This window comes from Amphiura filiformis, chromosome 19 (assembly GCF_039555335.1).
Source record: "Amphiura filiformis chromosome 19, Afil_fr2py, whole genome shotgun sequence".
In the NCBI taxonomy this organism is placed as follows: domain Eukaryota; kingdom Metazoa; phylum Echinodermata; class Ophiuroidea; order Amphilepidida; family Amphiuridae; genus Amphiura; species Amphiura filiformis.
The window spans coordinates 58,278,497-58,300,985 of record NC_092646.1 but is presented as its reverse complement, the minus strand read 5'-3'; the positions used below and the strand labels follow the sequence as shown (position 1 = coordinate 58,300,985).

The 22,489-nt window shown below is 37.1% G+C and overlaps 1 protein-coding gene across 1 annotated transcript in view; it reads left to right on the top strand.

The window, feature by feature from the left end:
* Nucleotides 1-22,489, top strand: part of LOC140141566 (solute carrier family 4 member 11-like) — a 302,152-nt gene that overhangs the window by 203,564 nt on the left and 76,099 nt on the right. The window contains exon 4 of the mRNA XM_072163474.1: nucleotides 19,576-19,660. Within this exon, the coding sequence (XP_072019575.1) occupies nucleotides 19,576-19,660 (85 nt within the window). The remainder of the gene's footprint in view (nucleotides 1-19,575; nucleotides 19,661-22,489) is intronic.

The following is a 22,489-nucleotide window of genomic DNA, read 5'->3' as shown; positions in this document are numbered from 1 at the left end:
ACATGTTTAAGTCTGTGTGAAGCATCTATGTATACTCAAGATTTAAAGGTGTTCACACTGGGATCCACAACATGCTCATCTAACAAGGCACCGTTCTTTAACCCCAATACCTTTGTACATTCATTGAATGACCTTTGAACATTTGGGTACAAAAACCTCATACTCTGCAACTTGAGGTCAAATTTTGCACTATGATTATTTAATTGAGGTTATTGAACTATGCCTTTGGGATGAGGCCATTGTGGTCCATAGTGTCATTCCGATTGATTGCGCATTCTTCTGCATCTTTCCAGTGTTTTCATAGTCACATACCATTTTGGAAGCAGTTTGGAAAAGTAGAGCTTATGGGATTGAATCACAGATTTTTCTCTTCTCTTTTACAAACAGACTTTAAGGCAAAGTAGTGCATTAGTTCATCCAATTATTAAAAGTGCCTGCATGTATTATTTTATCTTGCTTTTTCCTTCCCCTTCTCCATGCAAGTTTTGAACATTTTGTGAATATTTCTTTAGCCTGCTGGGCTAGTCAACATAGAAATTCAGTATTACCCTTGAAACATCAATAGTGCTGCTTTTAAGGGCCCAACCAGAAGTTTGTGTCAGGGGATCACATACATAGCTTTTAAACTTAACATTTTGGTGCCTTTTTTGGAGGGTTTTTTAGTAAAAAAAAGTGGTCCCAAAAAGTAATAAAAAAGAAAAGAACAGCTCTGATCATCCTGCGTGTTTACACTGAGCAATCTGTATTTTTACCCGATATTACTTGGTAACCCACAATCCGATTCAGGCAACAACCAGCACGTTTCTACTGGTGCTTAAAATAAGGGTTGTGGTGTGTACCGGAAGTACTGAAAATATTTTCTTGACCCCCAAGCTGCTTTTAAGGTCAAGATGTGATACATAAAATGTACATAAAAGAAGTTCAACACCAGCAACCGTTAACCGTTGTGTTTCCACTGACAGAAATCCCGGGTGTCACCCCACATGGTCTACCTCATGACAGTCTATAATATCAAATTGATTAATTCGAATTAAACAATTCATTGATATTAGCACTGGGTAGTAGCCATTACTGCCAGTAGACAGGAAGTCTAGAAAGTTGACCTCAACGCTGTAGGTGGTCTTCCTGTACCTTTGAATTTTGGATGTTTTAGAGGATTTTTTTTTTTCTAAGTTTGTGAGAGCATAACAAGACTATCCGTTGATGGATTTTTATTTCCGTCGGTAGATATTTTTAAAATTAAAGTTTTCATAACAAATTAAAAGGCAGAGACCCCTGATGTATAACAAATTAGCTAGGTAAGTTTTAAGTAACCTTGATGAAAATTATCAAAAAAGTGCCTATTCAATTCTGCGGGTACGGTCCATCACCTGTCACTTGGTAGTCTTATAACATGTCTATGGCGCTGCCCATGGCCACTCGATGAATTGTTTAATTCGAATTAATCAATTCGATATTATAGACTGCATGAGGTGGATTACGGTTGCCGGGTGTCCACACCGCATCACTCTGAACCGATCTGTTTCCACTGAGCACATTAACCGGTAACACTCTAAACTAATAAACCACATTACCCGCCAACCGTTCCCCAGTAGAAACATGCAGAATGTTTGTGCCGTCTTTATCATGTAAAAAGAATGGGTTCATGCCAGAATCAAATGATGGGACACAGCTTGGTTTTAGCAAATGAGGTGTTGATATGTCAGATCTTTTCATGATGTAAATCAATCAGCTATTCAGAACCCTAAAGTAGAAAAAAGAAGTTTCGTTCTTCTCTGCAAGCAAACACTTAAAGGTTAAACTTTCCAGATTGCCCCATATTTGTACTTCTAAGAAATTAGATAATAACATACATGTATTAGTCGTCTTTCTTTATATAATATTTTTGCCATGATATTATTAAATTTCTGTAATTATGTTTTCTCATGTCGTCCTCATTTATTAACACTTTTTTATATTTTTTTGTATACATAGTAGTTCAAACTGCTGTACCAAAGTGGAAAAAAACATTGATGGAGAGTGATTTAACTTTGGAATCTCTTTCATGTGGCATCCGGTTCCGGTACCAAATTTGCCCAACATTTTAAAACATTGTGACTGAAAATTGGTGTCAAAAACTTGTTAATATGCTTAAAGTCTGAAATGAAATAGCGGATTTAAAATACCTCAAAAATGTAAAGCATTCAGTAATCCAAGTCTGTTTGCAAAAGACAATTTGAGCGTATTTCTATTATTAAATTAGGCATAGCTAATGAAATATTTTGATAAATCATTAATTAGTACATTTTTATCCCCCAAATTTGGCTTAAAATTGTGGGGTTGGTTTTGGTATCAAAGACTTCAATCTGGTATAATTATTCATAATTAATATGTATGTGGGGAAAACATTGTGATTTAGTCAGCAATGAAGATCAATTACAGACAGCACTTGAAGCAAAATGTGGGCTAATTAAATCGGGTAAATTATTAAAGAATCATTGAGTGATATGTCAGAAATCCTTAACACACCCCAATAATACTGCACTTTCTATGCAAGTTTTAATTCATAAATGGGTTAGTAATCCACATGTTATATTACAGTACGTATCAATGCGGTACTTTCAACATCTGAATCAATGTGAACTTGTAGACTGTCTACACAGTGCAAAGTTTATGGGACCATGCAACTTGACAGTGTCACCACTGCAACCCACCACCGCAACCCTCTCCAAGCAGGTGTCGACTGCAGACGACAAGTTTCAATTTTTTTTTTTTAATTTGAAAATTTTCATGACCAAACCCCATTTGAAATTCACACTCCCTCTATAGAAGATTAAGGTCATGTCTTCCATAGGGGGTGTATGGATTTCAACTGGAATATTTAGCCCAATCCTATCTCCCACACAGGGGTGTATATTTCAAATGGAGTCGCCCATCAGGTAAACCCCATTTAAAATATACACTCCTGTGTAGAAGATTAAGGCCATGTCTTCCAATGGATTTCAGCCTGAATAGCCCAATGCTAACCTTAATCTCTTTATTCTAACCCTAACCATATACAATGTAATCCTAACCCTAAATCTGAACCCTAATCATACTCTTTTGGTGTGGCAGCAGTGACAATTAACCTATTTAGCCAGTTTATGCAGTAACAATTGTGTGAGTATTCCAAGTACTGTTTGAAAGCAATGCGTAAATGATTCACGCAAGTGCACTGTTAGTATCCCATAGCACAACACAGTAAACTTCACAATGAGAGAGCAGTAGTAGTTTCATACTTTTACTATGACGTGCATTATCATTTGCATACTGGGGTGGGGGCGACTCCTAATACCCCAAAACTGTCTGATTTTGCATGTTCTTGCATGAACATATGGGGTGCACGCATATATATTCTTACCCTCCCCCCGATTAAGACCCTGAATATTTTGGTAGCTCCTTGTAGATGCAATGCGGGCCAAGTGAATACATTGATGGATGCACATTAATTCAGATCTAATCTCCCGTGTAAATTACCCATGCATTTCAAATTGAATATTCCTACTGATTTATTAAATGCATTCAAACTGAATGATGATTTACTCCAATTCTTCATTGTTTTCACAAATGCATAACATAAATTGACCCAGATTTGCACACCTTGACAATCAGATTTCCAGAATCTTGACATTCTTGAAATAACTGAAGAATAAACTAGTTTATTGTAGAAAAAACAAAAGTGTGTAAGTGTACTTTATTTGATCTAATTAACACCATTTTCTTTTGAGTGACATCTGTCTATAAGCACTCATTTTTAATGCACCTGTAAAACTAAATTCCATCAAATGTTTAACTCTCTCCACGCTGGTGTCGACTGGAGACGACAAGTTTTAAAAAAAAAATCAAAATTCAAAAAATTTCAGAATTGTAAGTTTTCATGACCATATTTGGAATCAGCTTGAAAAATGCATCGAAATGAGTACAAACAAGCCTTGTATTGGGCCAGTGGTTCTTATGATAGCTCTTGATATTTTGAGAAAAAATCTCAAAACTTAGACTTTTTATGTTGAGGCCTATGGCTAGCACGCATAGCATTAAAAGCCTTGCTCAGACAGGGTTAAGTGTTAAGTTTGTATTAGGTTAACATTCAAGCTACCTCTGAGGTACATTGTAGCTTAGTGTTAGCATTCGTTTGAACAAAGCTTAACACGAGAGATTTACCACAAAAAAATCTCTGTGGCCGGATTTACCATTGGGCCAGATGCCCCGGGCCCAGTGCCCCCAACATTTGGGGGCCCCCAAAATTGCCCTGTATACAGAGATGCCACTTTTCCTACTTTTGTCTGAATTCCTACTTTTACAAAGTCAAAATTTCCGCACTTTTATATATTTTCTGTGTATAATATGGTGGTATGTGGTAAAATTGTAAAATGTCCAAGTAAAATTGAAACAAAATATGCTCATCTCCCTCTAAATTGTAATGCTTCTGCCGCCACTGTCGATCTTATAATAGACTCCTAGTTGTAAAACAAAACTTTGCCACTTGAGTGCACATGCCTTCCTCACGGTGTCAGTTTCGGGGCTCAAATTTTGACCTGGCCAGTGACCAGGGCCCCCCAAAAGGTAAATCCGGCCCTGAGTGCACTAACACAAAGCGGTCGCTGCAGCTAATACAGAGTGTTTAGAGTTGACGACCGTGAGGAGGGACCGTGAAATAATGACCTCACACTACTTCCGTGTAACACTAACACAGAGGCAAGCTCTCATCTGAACAAACCTTAAATAAAATAACTAAAGATTATGATGATTTTGACATACACTGTAACACTGCATAGGGCTAGGACTGAAGGGGGACAGATTGCATCCACAGAATTGGTGAAATTAGGACAGCAATGAAAATTAATGCTAAATCAGCTTCTTCTTGGCTCCTGTTATCTTCCAACTGGAATAACTTTCTTCATTAATGGGCATACTCAGCTGGTTAAATGCATGAAGAATCAATAACATGTTTTCTGGTGCTTGATTTTACCACTCAACCTTTTCCTATTAGTAGCTTATTACACATCTGTCACGGTTAATAACATCATTTTATTGCTGAAATGTTTGTACAAAATCAATAACAAATGCTTGAGTTCATGTGTACTTTATTGTAGTTTATTCTGAAAATTTCCAGGCTTTATGGGACAGGTTTCCAGGCAAAAAGTCTCAGTATCCATATTTGTACAGCAGAATACACATAGCAGTATGTTCTAACTCCTAGTTGGTGGCAATAAGCTCCGTAAAATCCACCTCAACTGGGCGGGCTCTACTTTTTCAAGAAAAGTAGAGTGCGGTTCAAACCATGCTATTTTTGTCCCTTTGCTATAAATAAACTTACTTGAATGAACAAAAATAATGAAAATAAAATGCAATAGTATACTTACAAATTTACTACTATTCTGTCAACCAAATGGGTTCCAATCTAAGATTTATTCAGTTTCTTTTATTTTGTTTTGTTTTGTTATTCATTGAAAAACTAAGTAGCTAGGAAATATTAAACCATGATGGCAATCTCTGTCAGTGGATCAAATCATGTTTTAACCCCCAGAGCACTACCTGCCAATCTAACACTGCCTCTGATTGGTCAATTACATGATATCTTCACTTTAATCACCAATCAGAATGGAGCTTTGCAAATAATTCACCCCAGTTTTTTTGCATGGTGAAATTATTCTAACAATGTTGGTGATTGGGCCATTTGATAATGAAAACTTCTTTTTGGCCAATCGGCAGGTAGTTCTCATGGGGTTAATATCAAATGGAAAGTGGTTGTCAAAATAGGATTGCTTGTTTGATGCAGAAAACAAGAGGATTTCAGCTGTTTTTAGGCGAGTACCTGACATTAATAAATGACTTCCCATCATGCACTATTTTCTTCAAACCATTGCATAAGGTGGAAAAGGCACAATGAGCCTGAAAATTATAATGAGAAAAAAAAGTTCTACAGTCGGTTGAGTTGTTTTTTCCTGGGAGAGGCTAAATAAGCCTAAAAAGTAACGGTAGACCTTTGGTGTTTCAAGTATACGATAGCATAATGTAATGTTTGTTTTCAAAGGTAATAATTATAGTAACTCAATTTTCAAAAATGGCTCCTAATTGGCCTTCAATTGGACTAGATCGTGTCACAAATAGCAAAGTATAGGAACATTCCAAGTGTTATTCAACCATAGACTACTATAGTCAAAGTCCCTGTGCATTGTATGTTGTGAATTCTCGCATATTCATGAGGGCCGATTGTTTGATTGTGCCGTGTCTAACTACCACGCCAGCATTGCGTGCCTTTGCAATTACGCGATAGACCGTAAAAAATATGCGGCACAAGTGCGTAGCAGTTTTGCCCGTACCATTTCATGGAACAATCGGCCCTCATTACCGGGTAATGCTGAGATGACTGCTTGTACGTGGTCTGTTATCTTTTTCGTCCATGGATTCAACACAATGCATCATGGGTATGCATAATTTACTGCTGTGGGTTCCTAGTTGCAGTGTATTGAAACTATTTTCTGCTGTAGCAGTAAGTACCCAGGAAATATCAAATGTCTACTGCAGACTAAATGAAGAAGTTTTGTTTGACTGCTTTTGCCCACTCACATTCAAAATGACCTACATTACATAACATGGGTGAAAAAATTATAAAAGTATGTCATGTAGGCCTATATAGGGGCCTACAGGCATGTTACAGGCGAGGATTTATAGGGATGCTGAGACTTCCAAAAAGGGGACCTTTATCCCTTTTACATGTTGTATATATAGCAGACTTTTTAGTTCTGTTTAGAACATTTTCACTCAAAAACCTGCCAAATGTTTCTATTTTTTAGGAACTGTTCCTATTTTTGAGCTTTTGGAGGTAAAAAAATAGGAACAACAGTCCCTATATTTCTGAAAATTCTGTTGATGGTTAACTCATAAGAACAGCAAAAGACAACAAAAATTCATGATACAGATTCACTTCATCATTTCTTTATCAAGTTTGATGATCTTGTACTTATTATTTTAGTTTTCCCTTTATAATGAAAATACTAAATACCTGTTTAAGTGACAGATGCCATTTCGCATTTAATAGTTATTCATTATCTGGTAAATTCATCGTTTACATTATAAAAAATACTTCTGACTTCATTTGTCGTTTTCAATTATTTTTCGCATTATTTTCCACTGTGTAAAACACAAAATATGGCTTTTCATGTAAAAAATATTGAAAATGTTTCATTCTTCTTGCACTTTACTCTACCCTTGCAGCAAAACCTGTCGTGTTGAATGAGTGCAAAAAGAATGGGTGACAGGTGGGAAGGCAAAGTATTAAAAAAAAATATGTTTAGCGTCCGTCATTTTTGAAAAAAGGAAGGATGCCACTTTTTATCATTAAATCAGGTGTGTAACTTGAAGAGGAGAGCTACGAGGCGCTTGTAAAATCTTTTTATGACATGATTTTGAGGGGTTGACTAATACAAAACTGGCTTGAAAATGCTGATTGGACAGAATATTTGTGAATATAGAATATTTGTGTGAATATTCTCAATCATCCAGGTAGATGAACATAATCAAATTAATTTTAAATTCATACTATGGTATCGGGCTTTGGGGGGTTTGAGCCTCCCCACCCCGGGTAAAATTAAGGGCTGCAAAAAAGAAGGGCGACGGAAGAAGAAGGTGGCAAAAAGAATTATTAAAGAAAAAAGGGCGCTTTTGGTCGCTAGTGCATATTATAATCCTTTTTTTTGGGGTCTTCACTTTTTCAAACTATCGGGAAAAATTGGGTCAACCTTTTGGGCTGTTGATGAAGGGGCCAGCAAAATTTACCTTTCCTGCAGTCCCCGGGTAGGAGTGGCCACTGTTGATGGTATGACATTACACACAGGACATTGTAATTTTAGCAATTTTATTGCTAATACCTTAACATCTGAAATATTTTTACAATAAAGTTATGCTTGAATCTAAGAAAGAAAGAAAAAAAATCAGAATCACTACAAAAAGAAGCAGGGAGGGATGATAAACATGATTCTTGTTTTACTTGGCCCGAAGTATTGATGCTTTTGTTTTTAGGTTAAGTGTTGTCTCCTGAAGTGAAAAGAAATAAATTGTTCTCAATATTATCCTCTTTTTCAACAAAACGACCCAGATATTTCTTGTGAGAAAACATGTGTATAATAGAGAATAATCAAAACTATGCCTTGAGTGAAAACCTAAATACAATAATAAACAATACAATAAACGGAATTTATATAGCGCCTTAGCATAAGTATGAACAAAGCGCTTTACAATGATCTTAAAAGTACAACTTACACTACATCTTAGGCTACACTTAATGTACAACTTAATTAAAAATAAAAAACTTAGTTTGGAAACAAATATGTTTTCAGATTAGATTTAAAAGTGGCCAGACTATGTGAAGTACGAAGTTTTACAGGTAATTTGTTCCAGAGAGCTGGCACAGAATTACAGAAGGCATTATTCCCATATGTTGTGTGAGTTCTTTTACATTCAAGCAGACTGCCATCAGCATGTGATCGTAGGAACATACCATCAGAAAATGTGTGAGATTTTAGGAGATTTTGTATGTACAGTGGTGTTGTTTCATGTCTACTTTTATAAGCGAATGTGAGTAGTTTGTAGGTAATACGCTCATTTACTGGAAGCCAGTGAAGCTCTTTCAGCAGAGGAGTGGTGTGTTCCATACGGTTTGCCTTGAAAACAAGTCTAAATATTTAGAAGCCAACCCATTATCATCAGTATGATCAGGGGACTTGCCTATCACCCATTTCACTCACAATTTTGCTTCTTTTTAACTCTCTCATGGATGCCCAATTTGGAGATGAAATGGTCAAAACAATTAAGATAAGTCGTCTTGTTTCTGTTGAGTTACAGATCAAGTGTCTCATGACTTAATTTAAAGTTAAAAGGGCATTTTGTGATCCACAGCCTCATCCCCTCACTTTTTTCAAAAAATGTTGAGATTTTTATACCACTGGAAACCTCTGGCTACATAATGTTTATGTACAAAAATTCTTGCAAATTAATTCCTTTGGCAAAAATATTGTCAAATTTGGATTATGTTCAACTTCTGGTACACCAGAACGAAATTACAACACATTGTCTATTGGCAGTGTATAACACATACTCATGCATTTTAACTCTCAAACGCAAAATTGGAATCAACTGAAATTTTGAGAATAAACTTTTTTCGTGAATGTCTACTGAAAAATGTTATAAAATGAGGATGCCAGGATCACAAAATACTCCTTTAAAACAGGGATTCTAGTTTCTTTGTCAAGTTAGCTCATTCGGTAAGACATTTTACGTTCTGATGTTTAGCGATGTGGGTTCGAGCCTTGGTGCAGTTGTAGTCTTGTTTGTTCTGGAGATTATAGCTTGAAATTTGTCTCCATGCACCAGATCATGTCAGACATGTGACACGATCTGGTGCATGGAGGCCAATGGAGGCATTTTCTAAATTGAGTTACTATAATTATTACCTTATACAAACATTAGGCTATTTTATACTGAAAACATCAAAGGTCTAGCATAATTGGTTTTAAAGTTACGAAGTTTTGTGATGTCTATATTTCTATGTATTTCATTGTTTCTTTAATTCATAGTTTTGCCTTTATCTCGCTTTCAAAATTTACTGCCTTTTGGCCTCCATGGACCAGATTATGTCACATGTGAATTTTGAAGAAAGAAAAAAGAATATTAAACCTGTCAAAAAGCTGAGTTACTGGTTAGCATTCGTTACCTAAGAGCATTTTTCTTGAACATTGGCATGTTTACAGGATGTTCCATTGATTATTTGTTGTCAAGTTAACAAGCCAATAAGTCATGGTATTGTTGGTAAATTGCAACACATAAGTCATTCTAGACATGTGGTGTGATGGAGCACAATGAGTGAATGTTGCATCACAGGTTCTTCTTGATAACATGTCAGTCATTTGTAGTTATACATGTGCAATGAGGTCAAGCACAATGAGTGAATATTAGAACGGCTGATTTTGAACTCAGAAACAAATTATTTTATGACAATTTTGTAAAATGTTGCATTCACAACATGAAGTTTAATTAAGATACTATCTTTAAGGAGTGGTCATTTAACTGCTGCATTTGAAGTTTGAGAATTCAAAACTGTCAGTGGGCAAGTAAAATAACTTCTATAAAAATAAAGTGCTTTCTTCAGTAGACAGCACAATTGGAGCAAAATCCTAAAATAATTTCTGTTAAAACAAGTGCTTTCTTCAGTAGATAGCACAATTAAACTTGGAGCAAAACCTAAAATAATTTCTATAAAAACAGTGCTTTCTTCAGTAGATAGCACAAATGGAGCAAAACCTAAATAACTTCTACAAAACAAAGCGTATGTACAATTACAGCAAAAACCTAAAATAACTTTCTTCATTGCATAAACAGTAATAAATATAGTTTGAAGGTTAACAATTTCCTTTTCTATGCAATACGCATATTTCATTGTGGGAAGGAATTTCGGCACAAATTGACTTCCGGTAGAGAAACTCTTAAATCTGCGTATTGGAGCAAAAAAAAAAAACTTGCTTTAAAATCAAATTGCTTTCTTCAGTAGATAGCACAAGTAGAGCAAACCTAAATAAACTTCTACAAAAACAAAATGCTTCCTCAGTTTATAGCACAAATTGAGCAAAATCTAAAAATAACTTCTATAAAAGAAAGTGCTTCCTTCTGTAGATAGGATAATTGGAGCATAAGCCTCAATACTATGCAATAAAAGACTTGATGGCACTTACTTCTGTCCCTGTATATTCAACCAGGAAGTCTTCACTTTCATTTTAGACATAAACATTGTGTCTTTGTTGATATAGCACATGGTTATATGGAGGTTTCAATTACAGATAATGCCCATTGGTTTCATGTGGGTGTACGTTACCTCACGTATGGGGATGTGGCGCAAGCATGGAGGATATCTTTCCCAATCAAGATCGGGCTATTGTTCCAACTCAGGGCAGATGTATTGCTGTAATTGATTATGGATGTCTGGATTGGTAAACAAGGTTGCCAATCTTGTGATTTAGTAGCCCAATTGGGTGACATTTGAAGATTAGCCCTGTGACTTTTAACATTTTCTGTCCCATAGAAACCAATGGTTAAGACATAAATTTGGTGACTTTCTGACATTGGCTCCTGCTCCTTATATAGATTCCTGTCTCAGAGAAACATATGGTTAAGACAAAAATTGGGCTACTTATTGGTGATTTGGCCTGCAACTTGGGCTGAAAATATGTGGCAACTCTGTGTAGGTAAATAGGACAAGGTTAGTAGGAGGAAAATGAAAGGAATTTGTTTCATCTTAGATCTTCAATCACAAACCGAGTCAATTAGCTGAAAAACTGGGGTAATTGGTGACGTTCATCAGGTAATTACAATCCCATAGATAATTTTTTGGAAAAGAAATTGTTCACTTAGTAGTAGGAGTACATTTTAATTATATCACTTAGTCAATTGCTTGAAAAAAAAGAAGAAATTGGTTACACTCATTCTGAGTTTCTATACATTTGGGGCAATCTTAATGGTATACACAATCCATCTATGTAGGACATTTGGTTGTTCCATTTTAATACCATACACCTTTATGGAAGACATGGCCTTAATCTTCCACACAGGGTAACTGATTGGGTGACTGCATTTGAAATCTACACCCCCTGTGTGGAAGATTAAGGTCATGTCTTCCACAGGGTGTATGGATTTCAACTGGAATAGCCTATTCTGAAATCTAAGACTGTAGATAATGATGGTGCATCATCATGAAATGGAATGATATGAAGTATGGCTACATAGAAAGTATAATGTATCAAAAATGAAAACAAAGAATGAAGATAGGTCACTGCTATTGTCCATATCACTACCTCCAGTCAGCGGCACTAGCTTTGAAGTTCAGTGTGTGCTGCGTTGGCTTAGCATTGTTTCTTGCGTGTACATAATGCGGTATGTTGAATGTTCACGTAAAAGTATACACTTATAAACCAAGATTCTGCAAAAAGTAACCTTATGAACAAAGAATGGAGGAATCGGAAAGACTGATCGGAATAGTTACTGAAAAGACTGTGACAAAAGAGAAAAGGGAACGCTGTTGCAGGCTGCCTAAACTATTCCAACACAGGTCAGCTGAAAAAAGAACCTGGCAGTGATTGATTTAAAAGTTAGCTGTTGTCTAATATGGCACATGAGTGTTCAGATGTGGCAGTACATCATGTTTACAGGACCAAGCTCATATCTAATGGCCCCTTTTTAGGACACCCAGTGCCTTCCCATTTAAATTGTCCTCATTGCCTCGTTTCCATGCAATCAAAAGCCGCATCAGTGCAGAAGTGGACTTTCCCCTAAAAATTGCAACAAAATTGCAAGTCATATTATTGAAATTTGTGTAATTGCTGTGAAATTTCTGAAACAAAAATGCAATTTGAACTGATACCCACCTATAAGCCTCCCAGGATTAATTCTGATTGGCTTATTGAGTCATGTAGTCATGAAATATCATCATTTCATTGGCTGATCACTAATCAGTCTCATCGCATTGCCCCCTAGCTCTTTACCCTATAACCAGGAAGCCACGCGTCGGCATGTGCAAAAGCTGTGCAACAGAGGTAATAAGCCAAACCATCGTATTGCCTCGGTACTCAGACATTTTGACATTGATGCTACAATTTCTAGGTTAAAGGCCTAGTTACAGGAGGGGGAAGGACAGGTGTTCCATTCCAGTTACAATCCATACACCCCCTGTGAAAGACATAACCTTAATCTCCCACACAGGGGGTGCAAATTTCAAATGGAGTCACCCATTCAAGTAACACCATTTTAAATTCACACTCCCTTTGTGGCAGATTAAAATCATGCCTTCCATAGGGGGTGTATGGATTTCAACTAGAATAGCCCAGAGGAGTAGACAGTTGAGATCCTTAGGTGAGATGAAAATCTGGCACATCCTTGACTTGAAGATCAAATGTCAATGTTTTATGTGAACAATAATAGCTTGTTTAGCCATTGTTGTGAAGTGCTCCGCCTGGACCATTTTAAGAGGTATGTCCATATTGCCTATCTGCCTGTAGAAGTGCCACGGTTAATGAAAGTTATATTCTTAGTCAGTGGCTGTGGTTTAGCTAAGCTCTGAATTTCATTAGTTCCTGCAGGTCGTCTATCACATGGTAGAGGAATATAGTCCGCCTCATTACTGAAGATGCTTGTTGAGGTGCACACCAGCTGTGCGTAAGTAGTGCAATGTAAGCGTAGTGCGTAATACGCAACGCACTACGCATAACTGAATTTGTAAACAGGTTTCGTTCATAGGGTCAATTCCCGGAGTACCAAGTGAAATCTTTATTCATCTAGTCCTTTTTCGTTCCTTTTCTGCCTTCCGATAGCAAAAACCCATGGTCCGCATTGGGGTTAATCTCCCACAGCGGGAGTATGAATTTCAAATGGGGTTACCTGAATGGGTGACTCCAGGGGGTGTATGGATTTCAACTAGATTAGCCCATTAGTAATGTGAACATGTTGAAAACGTTTCTACATAGATGAGCAGTTGAACAAACAAACAACAAACAAACAAGCAAATGTAGGTCACAAGATAAACTGTATATATTTTCACCCCATTTCTGCTTTCTATGCTTACAAAACTTGCACAAAAAGTATTTTAAATTTCAATAGACAGACATGTATACATACAGACAAACAGACTCCTTTTGCTCTCTTATTATTCAACTAGTTCGGGATGTTCTGTATGAATGTGGGGCAACTGAGTATGTAGCTGCAACACACAGACTACAAGTTTTATTTGTTGTTTGACATGCCTTAAATTGACTGTGGAAACGTGGGGAAAACGCCAGTACTCAGGAAAGAGTCAGCAGTTTTGAATTCATTATTTCAAATTCAACAATTCATCACTTGGCCAAGTGGTAGGTGATGAACCATGATATATATTATACACAAATAAAAGAATAAGCATAAATTTTTCCTCTCTTTTCCAGTGTGCCTCTGGCTCAATTGGTTAGAGCGTGGGGACAAAGGTCTCCGGTTCAAATCCAGCCAGATAACACAAGAGAAGCTTCTACAATGCCCATGCATGTATAATGAAAAACATCATTGTATAAATTTAGAAAGAAACTAATTTTGTGCATTATGTATATTAGCACGGGTCAAACTTTGCCTAATTTCCAAAAGTGCATTATGGGAAAGTATATTAATACCTCCTGTGGGCAAGTATCAAAATGAGTGATACCTAAATACAGAGAGGTGGCCAGTAGCATTGTAATATAATCATAGTACAAACTGATTCAATTGAACCAAGAGGAAATGGACTTCCAACTAATCAAAGTTGGCCTCTAGATTGACACCATGAGGCTTGCGTGGTCAAAAAGTTTAATCCTAATGCCACAGGCCTATTTTCTTATCTTCTTGTCTTGTTCTTGTACTGGCCTTCCTGGAGTCAGATGGTCAGGGAATGTGTTAGCACTACTTTCAGGCTCTGTTGCTGTTAGTATACTATCCAGAGAGGTTGCGTCAGGTGACGCGCTCGATTGAACGCCTCGCGCTATGCGCTCGCTAAGTCCATAAGGGCCACAGACTGCGACTAGGAATGTGTGTGTGGAGTGCTAAGTTAGTTTTGATTTTGTGCTTTGATATGGTTGTCTACAGCTTCTTTGAACTGTGGTATTTCTTCTGTTTGAGTTATTTGTTCAAGTAAATAGTTTCAGTTAATAATAGTTCGGAAAAAAAAGAGACTTTCATGCAGTCTTTGCTGGTGGTGATCGTTGAATAGGCATTGTAGTGGAGATGCTGCATGCTGTGATTGATGTTGGACGGGCTATAGGAGTGTTCTAGTTGGCAGGGACAAGTGGCCTTGACGGGATTGCTGCGATTTTGGCAAGGGGAAGGAAGGAACTAAGAAAGAAGAAGAGAGAAACTTTGTTTTCTCAGGGGTGGTTTTGAACCAGGGACCCCTCGGGTGCCAGACATGGACACAGCCACACCTTGCCACAAGGTCTACCTTGGCTGGCCAAGCTTTACATGCCCATATGAGGGTCACATGGGACACACACGCTTCAATTGAACCAAGAGGAAATAGATTTCCAACTAATCAAAGTTGGCCTCTAGTTTAACACTTTGAGGCTTGTGCGGTCAAAGAGTTAACCCTAATGCCACAGGCCTATTTTCTTCTTGTCTTGTTCTTGTACTGGCCAACACTCTTCCTGGAGTCAGATGGTCAGGGAATGTGTGTGTGGAGTGCTAAGTTAGTTTTGATTTTGTGCTTTGATATGGTTGTCTACAGCTTCTTTTAACTGTGGTATTTCTTCTGTTTGAGTTATTTGTTCAAGTAAATAGTTTCAGTTAATAATAGTTCGGAGAAAAAAAAAGAGACTTTCATGCAGTCTTTGCTGGTGGTGATCGTTGAATAGGCATTGTAGTGGAGATGCTGCATGCTGTGATTGATGTTGGACGGGCTATAGGAGTGTTCTAGTTGGCAGGGACAAGTGGCCTTGACGGGATTGCTGCGATTTTGGCAAGGGGAAGGAAGGAACTAAGAAAGAAGAAGAGAGAAACTTTGTTTTCTCAGGGGTGGTTTTGAACCAGGGACCCCTCGGGTGCCAGACATGGACACAGCCACACCTTGCCACAGGGTCTACCTTGGCTGGCCAAGCTTTACATGCCCATATGAGGGTCACATGGGACACACACGCTTCAATTGAACCAAGAGGAAATGGACTTCCAACTAATCAAAGTTGGCCTCTAGTTTTAACACTATGAGGCTTGTACGGTCAAAAAGTTTAACCCTATTGCCACAGGCCTATTTTCTTATCTTCTTGTCTTGTTCTTGTACTGGCCTTCCTGGAGTCAGATGGTCAGGGAATGTGTGTGTGGAGTGCTAATTTAGTCTTGATTTTGTGCTTTGATATGGTTGTCTACAGCTTCTTTGAAGTGTGGTATTTCTTCTGTTTGAGTTATTTGTTCAAGTAAATAGTTTGGAGAAAAAAAATTCATGCAGTCTTTGCTGCTGGTGATTGCTGAATAGGTGTTGTAGTGGAGATCCCATGATTGACGTTGGACGGGCTGTAGGAGTGTTCCAGTTGACAGGGACAAGTGGCCTTGACGGGATTGCTGCGATTTTGGCAAGGGGAAGGAAGGAGCTAAGAAAGAAGATGAGAGACTAAAGATGCTTTGTAAATTGAGGTTTTTTGTTGTTTGGTAGGTTAGGGTTTAAGAAAAAATTATATTGAGACTTCACTTTTTCATGACTATAAATCATGTATTGTAATACAGTCACACTAAATAAATTTTTTGTTCCAACATGCCCTGGAAGCTTTTTTTATGCTATTTTGTGCTTTTAATGTCTAATGAATAAATTTAAAAAAATATATATATATCAATAATAATAATAATAGATTAAACTTATCCTCCTTCAATCAATTCAATCTCTGTCTTGCTCACAAATGTTGTTATAAGCAAGATACTTTACCTCCTTTACTCCTCCTTTGCCCAGGTGAATACACCGGTACCGACTTGTGTTAGGAAGGTAAATGACTTGTTGTGCCAAAGAGCATTCATTACCTACTCACAACAACATTACACAGAGGAGTCTGGCCCAATTGGGCTATTCCAGTTGAATGACATACACCCCCTGTGGAATACATGGCCTCCCACACAGAGGTGTAGATTCCAACATGGAGTCACCTATTCAGGTAACCCCATTTGGAATTGACATCCCCTGTGTGGAAGATTAAAGTCATGTCTTCCATAGGGGGTGTATGGATTTCAACTGGAATAGCCCCATTGCAGGCTATTCAAAGGAGATGGGCAGTATATTTGTTATCCATAAAAGAATGTATTTTAGTGGACTAAGAATATTCACAAAATCTTAATTGCAGAATTGGCTCATTCAGAAAATAGATACACACCCCCTATAGAGGAGTTTGGATTTCCAGACTTTTTGTTCAGTCATGATTGGTGGAAATCCAGACTTTTAAAGTGTCCAAAGGTGAAAAATCCAGCAGAAAAATAGTTCAAAATCAAAATCCTAAATTTGAGGGCTCATTTTGGACAATTCCGTGATTTTTCATTCATTTCATTGTATTTCCGAGCTTTTTTCAGTAACATTAGCAACTGGAATTCCAGTCGTTTTCAGAAAACAAACATGGAAATCCAGACATTTCTTTTATTGAAAAGTTACTCCTCTGTAGGGGGTGTGCACTGGAATAGCCCAATGCCAATCTGTGAATAAAAATTTACAACCAAAATAATATTGTTTAACTGTATCGGATACATCTTTGATGCACGCGTATGATGAAAATAGTGTTTGTTAATGGATGTTGACAAAACCCAAGTTGTTGTATTACACAGATTGTACTTGCTAATGCTGCCTGAAGAAACAAAGAGGCGGGTAATACTTAACTATACTATTTCCATTTCCAAATTGGCACGATTCAGCCACATTGTTTAGACGTGGATGCAGAACATGTGTTTGTGTAATTTAGTACCAAGATCTAAATATTCTATTGTATACTTTTCTCGAGTCAGTAATTTAGATATTGTTTTTATAATGATGAGAAGTATATAGAAGTATACATCATCAAAAAGGCAATGATGCAAGGAATCCAACTAGCATAACAGATTCCTTCAAAAATGTACACTTTTTGAGAGAATCTCAAAATTAGATATTACTTTATTGACTCGAGGAAGATGCACTATAACTGCTATCCCAGCTACATAAACTTTTAAGTACATATCATTAGATTTATAAAGTGTACTTCGAGGACTGTTAAATATCAAAAAATGTAAATATCAAATTTTAATTATTTGTGATAAAATTTGTATTATATCTCGAATAAAAAAAAATCAAATTATTTGATATCAGAAGGACATTCCGCATATTCAGAATGAAATTGATATGTCTGGTGTACTCTCAGATCCCACAAAAAATACTGTGCCAACGTTAATATCCAGTCCCTTAAAACTGGAAAAATATGGCTCCTGCCAAAAAAAGAGGATTTTGGCATTAATCCCCCAACCTGCCAGTTTTCTTGCAAACAAAGTATAGTTGGCTGGACTTAGAGTAAACACTGCATCCTTGTACAGCTATCAGCTATCTGTTGTTGCTGGATGATGGTGCTACCGGTGTACTCTAAGCTATTTATGTAATTGATCACGATGGAAATGAGTGTCAGCTATCTGTTGTTGCTTGATGATGGTGCTACCGGTGTACTCTAAGCTATTTATGTAATTGATCACGATGGAAATGAGTATCAGCTATCTGTTGTTGCTTGATGATGGTGCTACCGGTGTACTCTAAGCTATTTATGTAATTGATCACCATGGAAATGAGTATCAGCTATCTGTTGTTGCTTGATGATGGTGCTACCGGTGTACTCTAAGCTATTTATGTAATTGATCACGATGGAAATGAGTATCAGCTATCTGTTGTTGCTTGATGATGGTGCTACCGGTGTACTCTAAGCTATTTATGTAATTGATCACGATGGAAATGAGTGTCAGCTATCTGTTGTTGCTTGATGATGGTGCTACCGGTGTACTCTAAGCTATTTATGTAATTGATCACGATGGAAATGAGTGTCAGCTATCTGTTGTTGCTTGATGATGGTGCTACCGGTGTACTCTAAGCTATTTATGTAATTGATCACGATGGAAATGAGTATCAGCTATCTGTTGTTGCTTGATGATGGTGCTACCGGTGTACTCTAAGCTATTTATGTAATTGATCACGATGGAAATGAGTGTCAGCTATCTGTTGTTGCTTGATGATGGTGCTACCTGTGTACTCTAAGCTATTTATGTAATTGATCACGATGGATATGAGTGTCTCAAGTAGACGGGCTGATAAAATACCGACTCACAAGTGTTTATCCAGAGGCATAGGTGTAATGCAATGGAAATTGTCTTACTTGTCTGAGGCATTCTTCAAAAAAAAATTGGAACAAGATGTGCTTACTGGACTTTGAGATGCAGCTGACTATTTGATGGCTGATTTTTTGCAGAAACCACCAAATTTGGTTAAAATTTGGAACTTTTGAAAAATTGTTTTTGCCAATGCACTCAATTTATGTAATGCTGGTGAAGAAGACTAAATCCAAAAAATTGGCACATGTATCCATAATCCAAAAACAGAGAACTCCTCTCTCCGAGGCATTAGCCAGAGGGGTGTCTTTAGGGCGTCCAAAATGGTCTAAAATACCTTATTCTACAAAATCAGAGTGTCCACTTCCTATTCACTCCATTATAAAATTCAGAATTTTAGGGTGTCCAAATTGAAAACAGGGCATCCAAATGACACCTGGACACCCCTCTGGCTAATGCCTTGGCTGTCTCCCTCCATCTTCTCTCTCCCCTTCCCCTCCTCTTCCCCCAGGTCTTGTTCTATTGTTTGGAACAATAGAACTATTGTTGGGATATCTTAGATCACCATACAGGTTTCAGAGTCCCAGCACAGAGCTAGCCTGTACTAAAGTCACCATTATTTATGATTACAATTTCAGATTTTTCTGGTAACTTTGTTATCAGTACCAGTGTTCAGTCTTGAAATTAAATGTATATCATTTCTTCTTCTTCTTACAGTTCATGTGCTTGCCAAGACAATACAAGGGACAAGTATCACAGAAGGTTGTGGATTTGACTACGACCAATCATGGGTGTGTGCATTGTAAGTACTATAGTTAACTAAAAATATAGTAGTATGATATGTACCTTTTTGGTACAACTTGTGTGGAGTGTTATGATCAGTTGTTGGTTAAGGGCACAGTAAATCACTCTCAGACAAAAAGGTTCCAAGTATATAGAACCTAAAAAGGTTCTGTATGTAGAACCTTCAAGGCTTTAATGATTCAGTGAAGAACCAAAAAGGGTTCTGATAGGGCTAGAAATAACCATTTTCTCTTGAGGGTTCTACATATAGGAGAGCCAAAAACACTCGTTTTTCTAAGAGTGACAGAGATGTGCCAAGTTATTTTCTATATAGACAAAGAACATTCTGCTGTGGCATTCAGGTGTATGGCATTTCAAAGGTTTTGAGGATGATTATTAAAGTTTTTCGGCTTATATAAGATGGAAAAATAAGACTCATAACAATGTGTATTAATATAGAATTTAGGGTTCGCAGTGCTTATGCTAGTTGTTCGTTGCGTAATTTGTGACTGACGCATGCATATGTGAATTTACTGTGAAGCGTGAGTTTGGGACTTTTTTGGCGCATTACAGTAACAAAAGCGGAATATTTTTGCCTTATATGTAAGTCAAACAAACTTAAGGTTAGTATAGAATTGAATACCAGAACACTCTATCAACATGCTGAAACACTCTCATTCAATATTACACCAATTAGTGCCCATTTTAAATCATAAAATATCCGCTCAGTAACAAAGGTGTGGGTCGCATTAAATATGAAAATAAACATGGAATAAAATCATTAATATGAAGTACAACTGAAATCATTGACTCAATTTGAATTAGTTCAAACAAAAAAGTAGAGACAAACAGGCAAATTGGGTTGGGTTGCATAACTTTGCTTTCTGGTTTTCACCAGTTAGGTGGTGTCTTACATAATTTGTACAAGAAGAAAAGTTCTTTATTTGTCCCAAAAGATTCCACCTCCAAATCATATTGCTACTTTTAGCAAATTACTTCTACTTTATTATTAAATTTGCTAATATCAAGCCTCTGGCTATGGTTTCTAGTGATTCAAACAGTGTGTTAAATAATATAAGCAAAATATGATTTTGTATCAGATAAAGATATTGGCAGTCTTCTCCTTGAGGATATTTGGTATCATAAAAGGAACACGGGATGATATCGTTCACTTCCCACAATGCATTTCTTCCATTTCAATTTTCTGTACTGATTTGCTATCTAGTGCAACATGGGTCGATAATGATAAAAAGTACCTCAATGAACAGAGCACATCCAGATCTTGCAAAATAGGTTCATATCCTGACTGTCAACCCCATGATGTTTAGCCAGTCTATTCTCAACATGAAAACAAAGGGAACGTGTACAAAGTAATAGGAGTGTTATATGATGTAATGAGGTGATGAAACATGTTGCAAAGGATTCTGGGAAGGGTAAGACATCTTCTTTGTAAAAGGGATATCATCATGGATTATTTTGATACAGATTGACTCAGAGATTCAGAATGAGGACTCAGACGCTACAAAATAAAATATTTTGTGTCTGCAATTTTGAATTTGCTTTTGCTGACACCTAATTACCAACCATGACAAGTGGACAATGAAAATAAAAAATGTATTTGCCGAATAAGTTGATGATGTGTACTATTATCTTTGGAGTATTTTTCATTGCTCCTTTTTTAATTCCATACTCTGATCAACATCTCACTATGAAGTGGCATTCAATCCTTCAATGGGGACATTAAGCTGGTGGTCCCATGTATAGAAGAGCCATACCTGTAAATGCAGCTTGCAGTCAGTTTCAAGAAGAGTAGGGTGTTAACCCCTGACAATGCTGACTGTCTCAAATCAAATACAAAAAGCATATAACTGATTCTTGGCAAACTAGATGTGCTGTGCAATTGGCTCTGGCTCAGATCAATCCATCTCGTTAAGTTTTGTGTGCATAGCCCGTAATGTAATTATGCCTGTCAGAATGGTTCACATTCATGTGACGCTATTTAAGTGAGTTCAGACCAGACCTTGGCCCATATCAATCCCTCATCTGAAGTTTTGTGTACATAGCCCCTGATGTATTTATCTTTGTTAAAATTGGTTCATATTTGGGTTACATTATTTAAGTGAGTTCAGACCAGACCCTGTTCCATATCAATCCCTCATTTGAAGTTTTGTGTACATAGCCCCTGATGTATTTATCTTTGTTAAAATTGGTTCATATTTGGGTTACATTATTTAAGTGAGTTCAGACCAGACCCTGTTCCATATCAATCCCTCATTTGAAGTTTTGTGTACATTGCCCCTGATGTATTTATCTTTGTCAAATTAGTTCATATTAATGTTACATTATTTAAGTGAGTTCAGACCAGACCCTGGCCCATATCAATCCCTCATTTGAAGTTTTGTGTACATTGCCCCTGATGTATTTATCTTTGTTAGATTGGTTCACATGTGTGTTACATTATTTAAGTGAGTTCAGACCAGACCCTGGCCCATATCAATCCCTCATTTGAAGTTTTGTGTACATTGTCCCTGATGTATTTATCTTTGTCAAATTGGTTCATATTTGGGTTACATTATTTAACTGAGTTCAGACCAGACCCTGGCCCATATCAATACATGATCTGAAGTTTTGTGTGCATAGCCCCTGATGTATTTATCTTTGTTGAATTGGTTCATATTTGGGTGACATTATTTAAGTGAGCTTAGACCAGACTCCGTCCCATATCAATACCTCATCTGGAAGTTTTGTGTACATAGTCCCTGATGTATTTATCTTTGTTGAATTGGTTCATATTAATGTTACATTATTTAAGTGAGTTCAGACCAGGTCCTGTCCCAGACTGATCAAT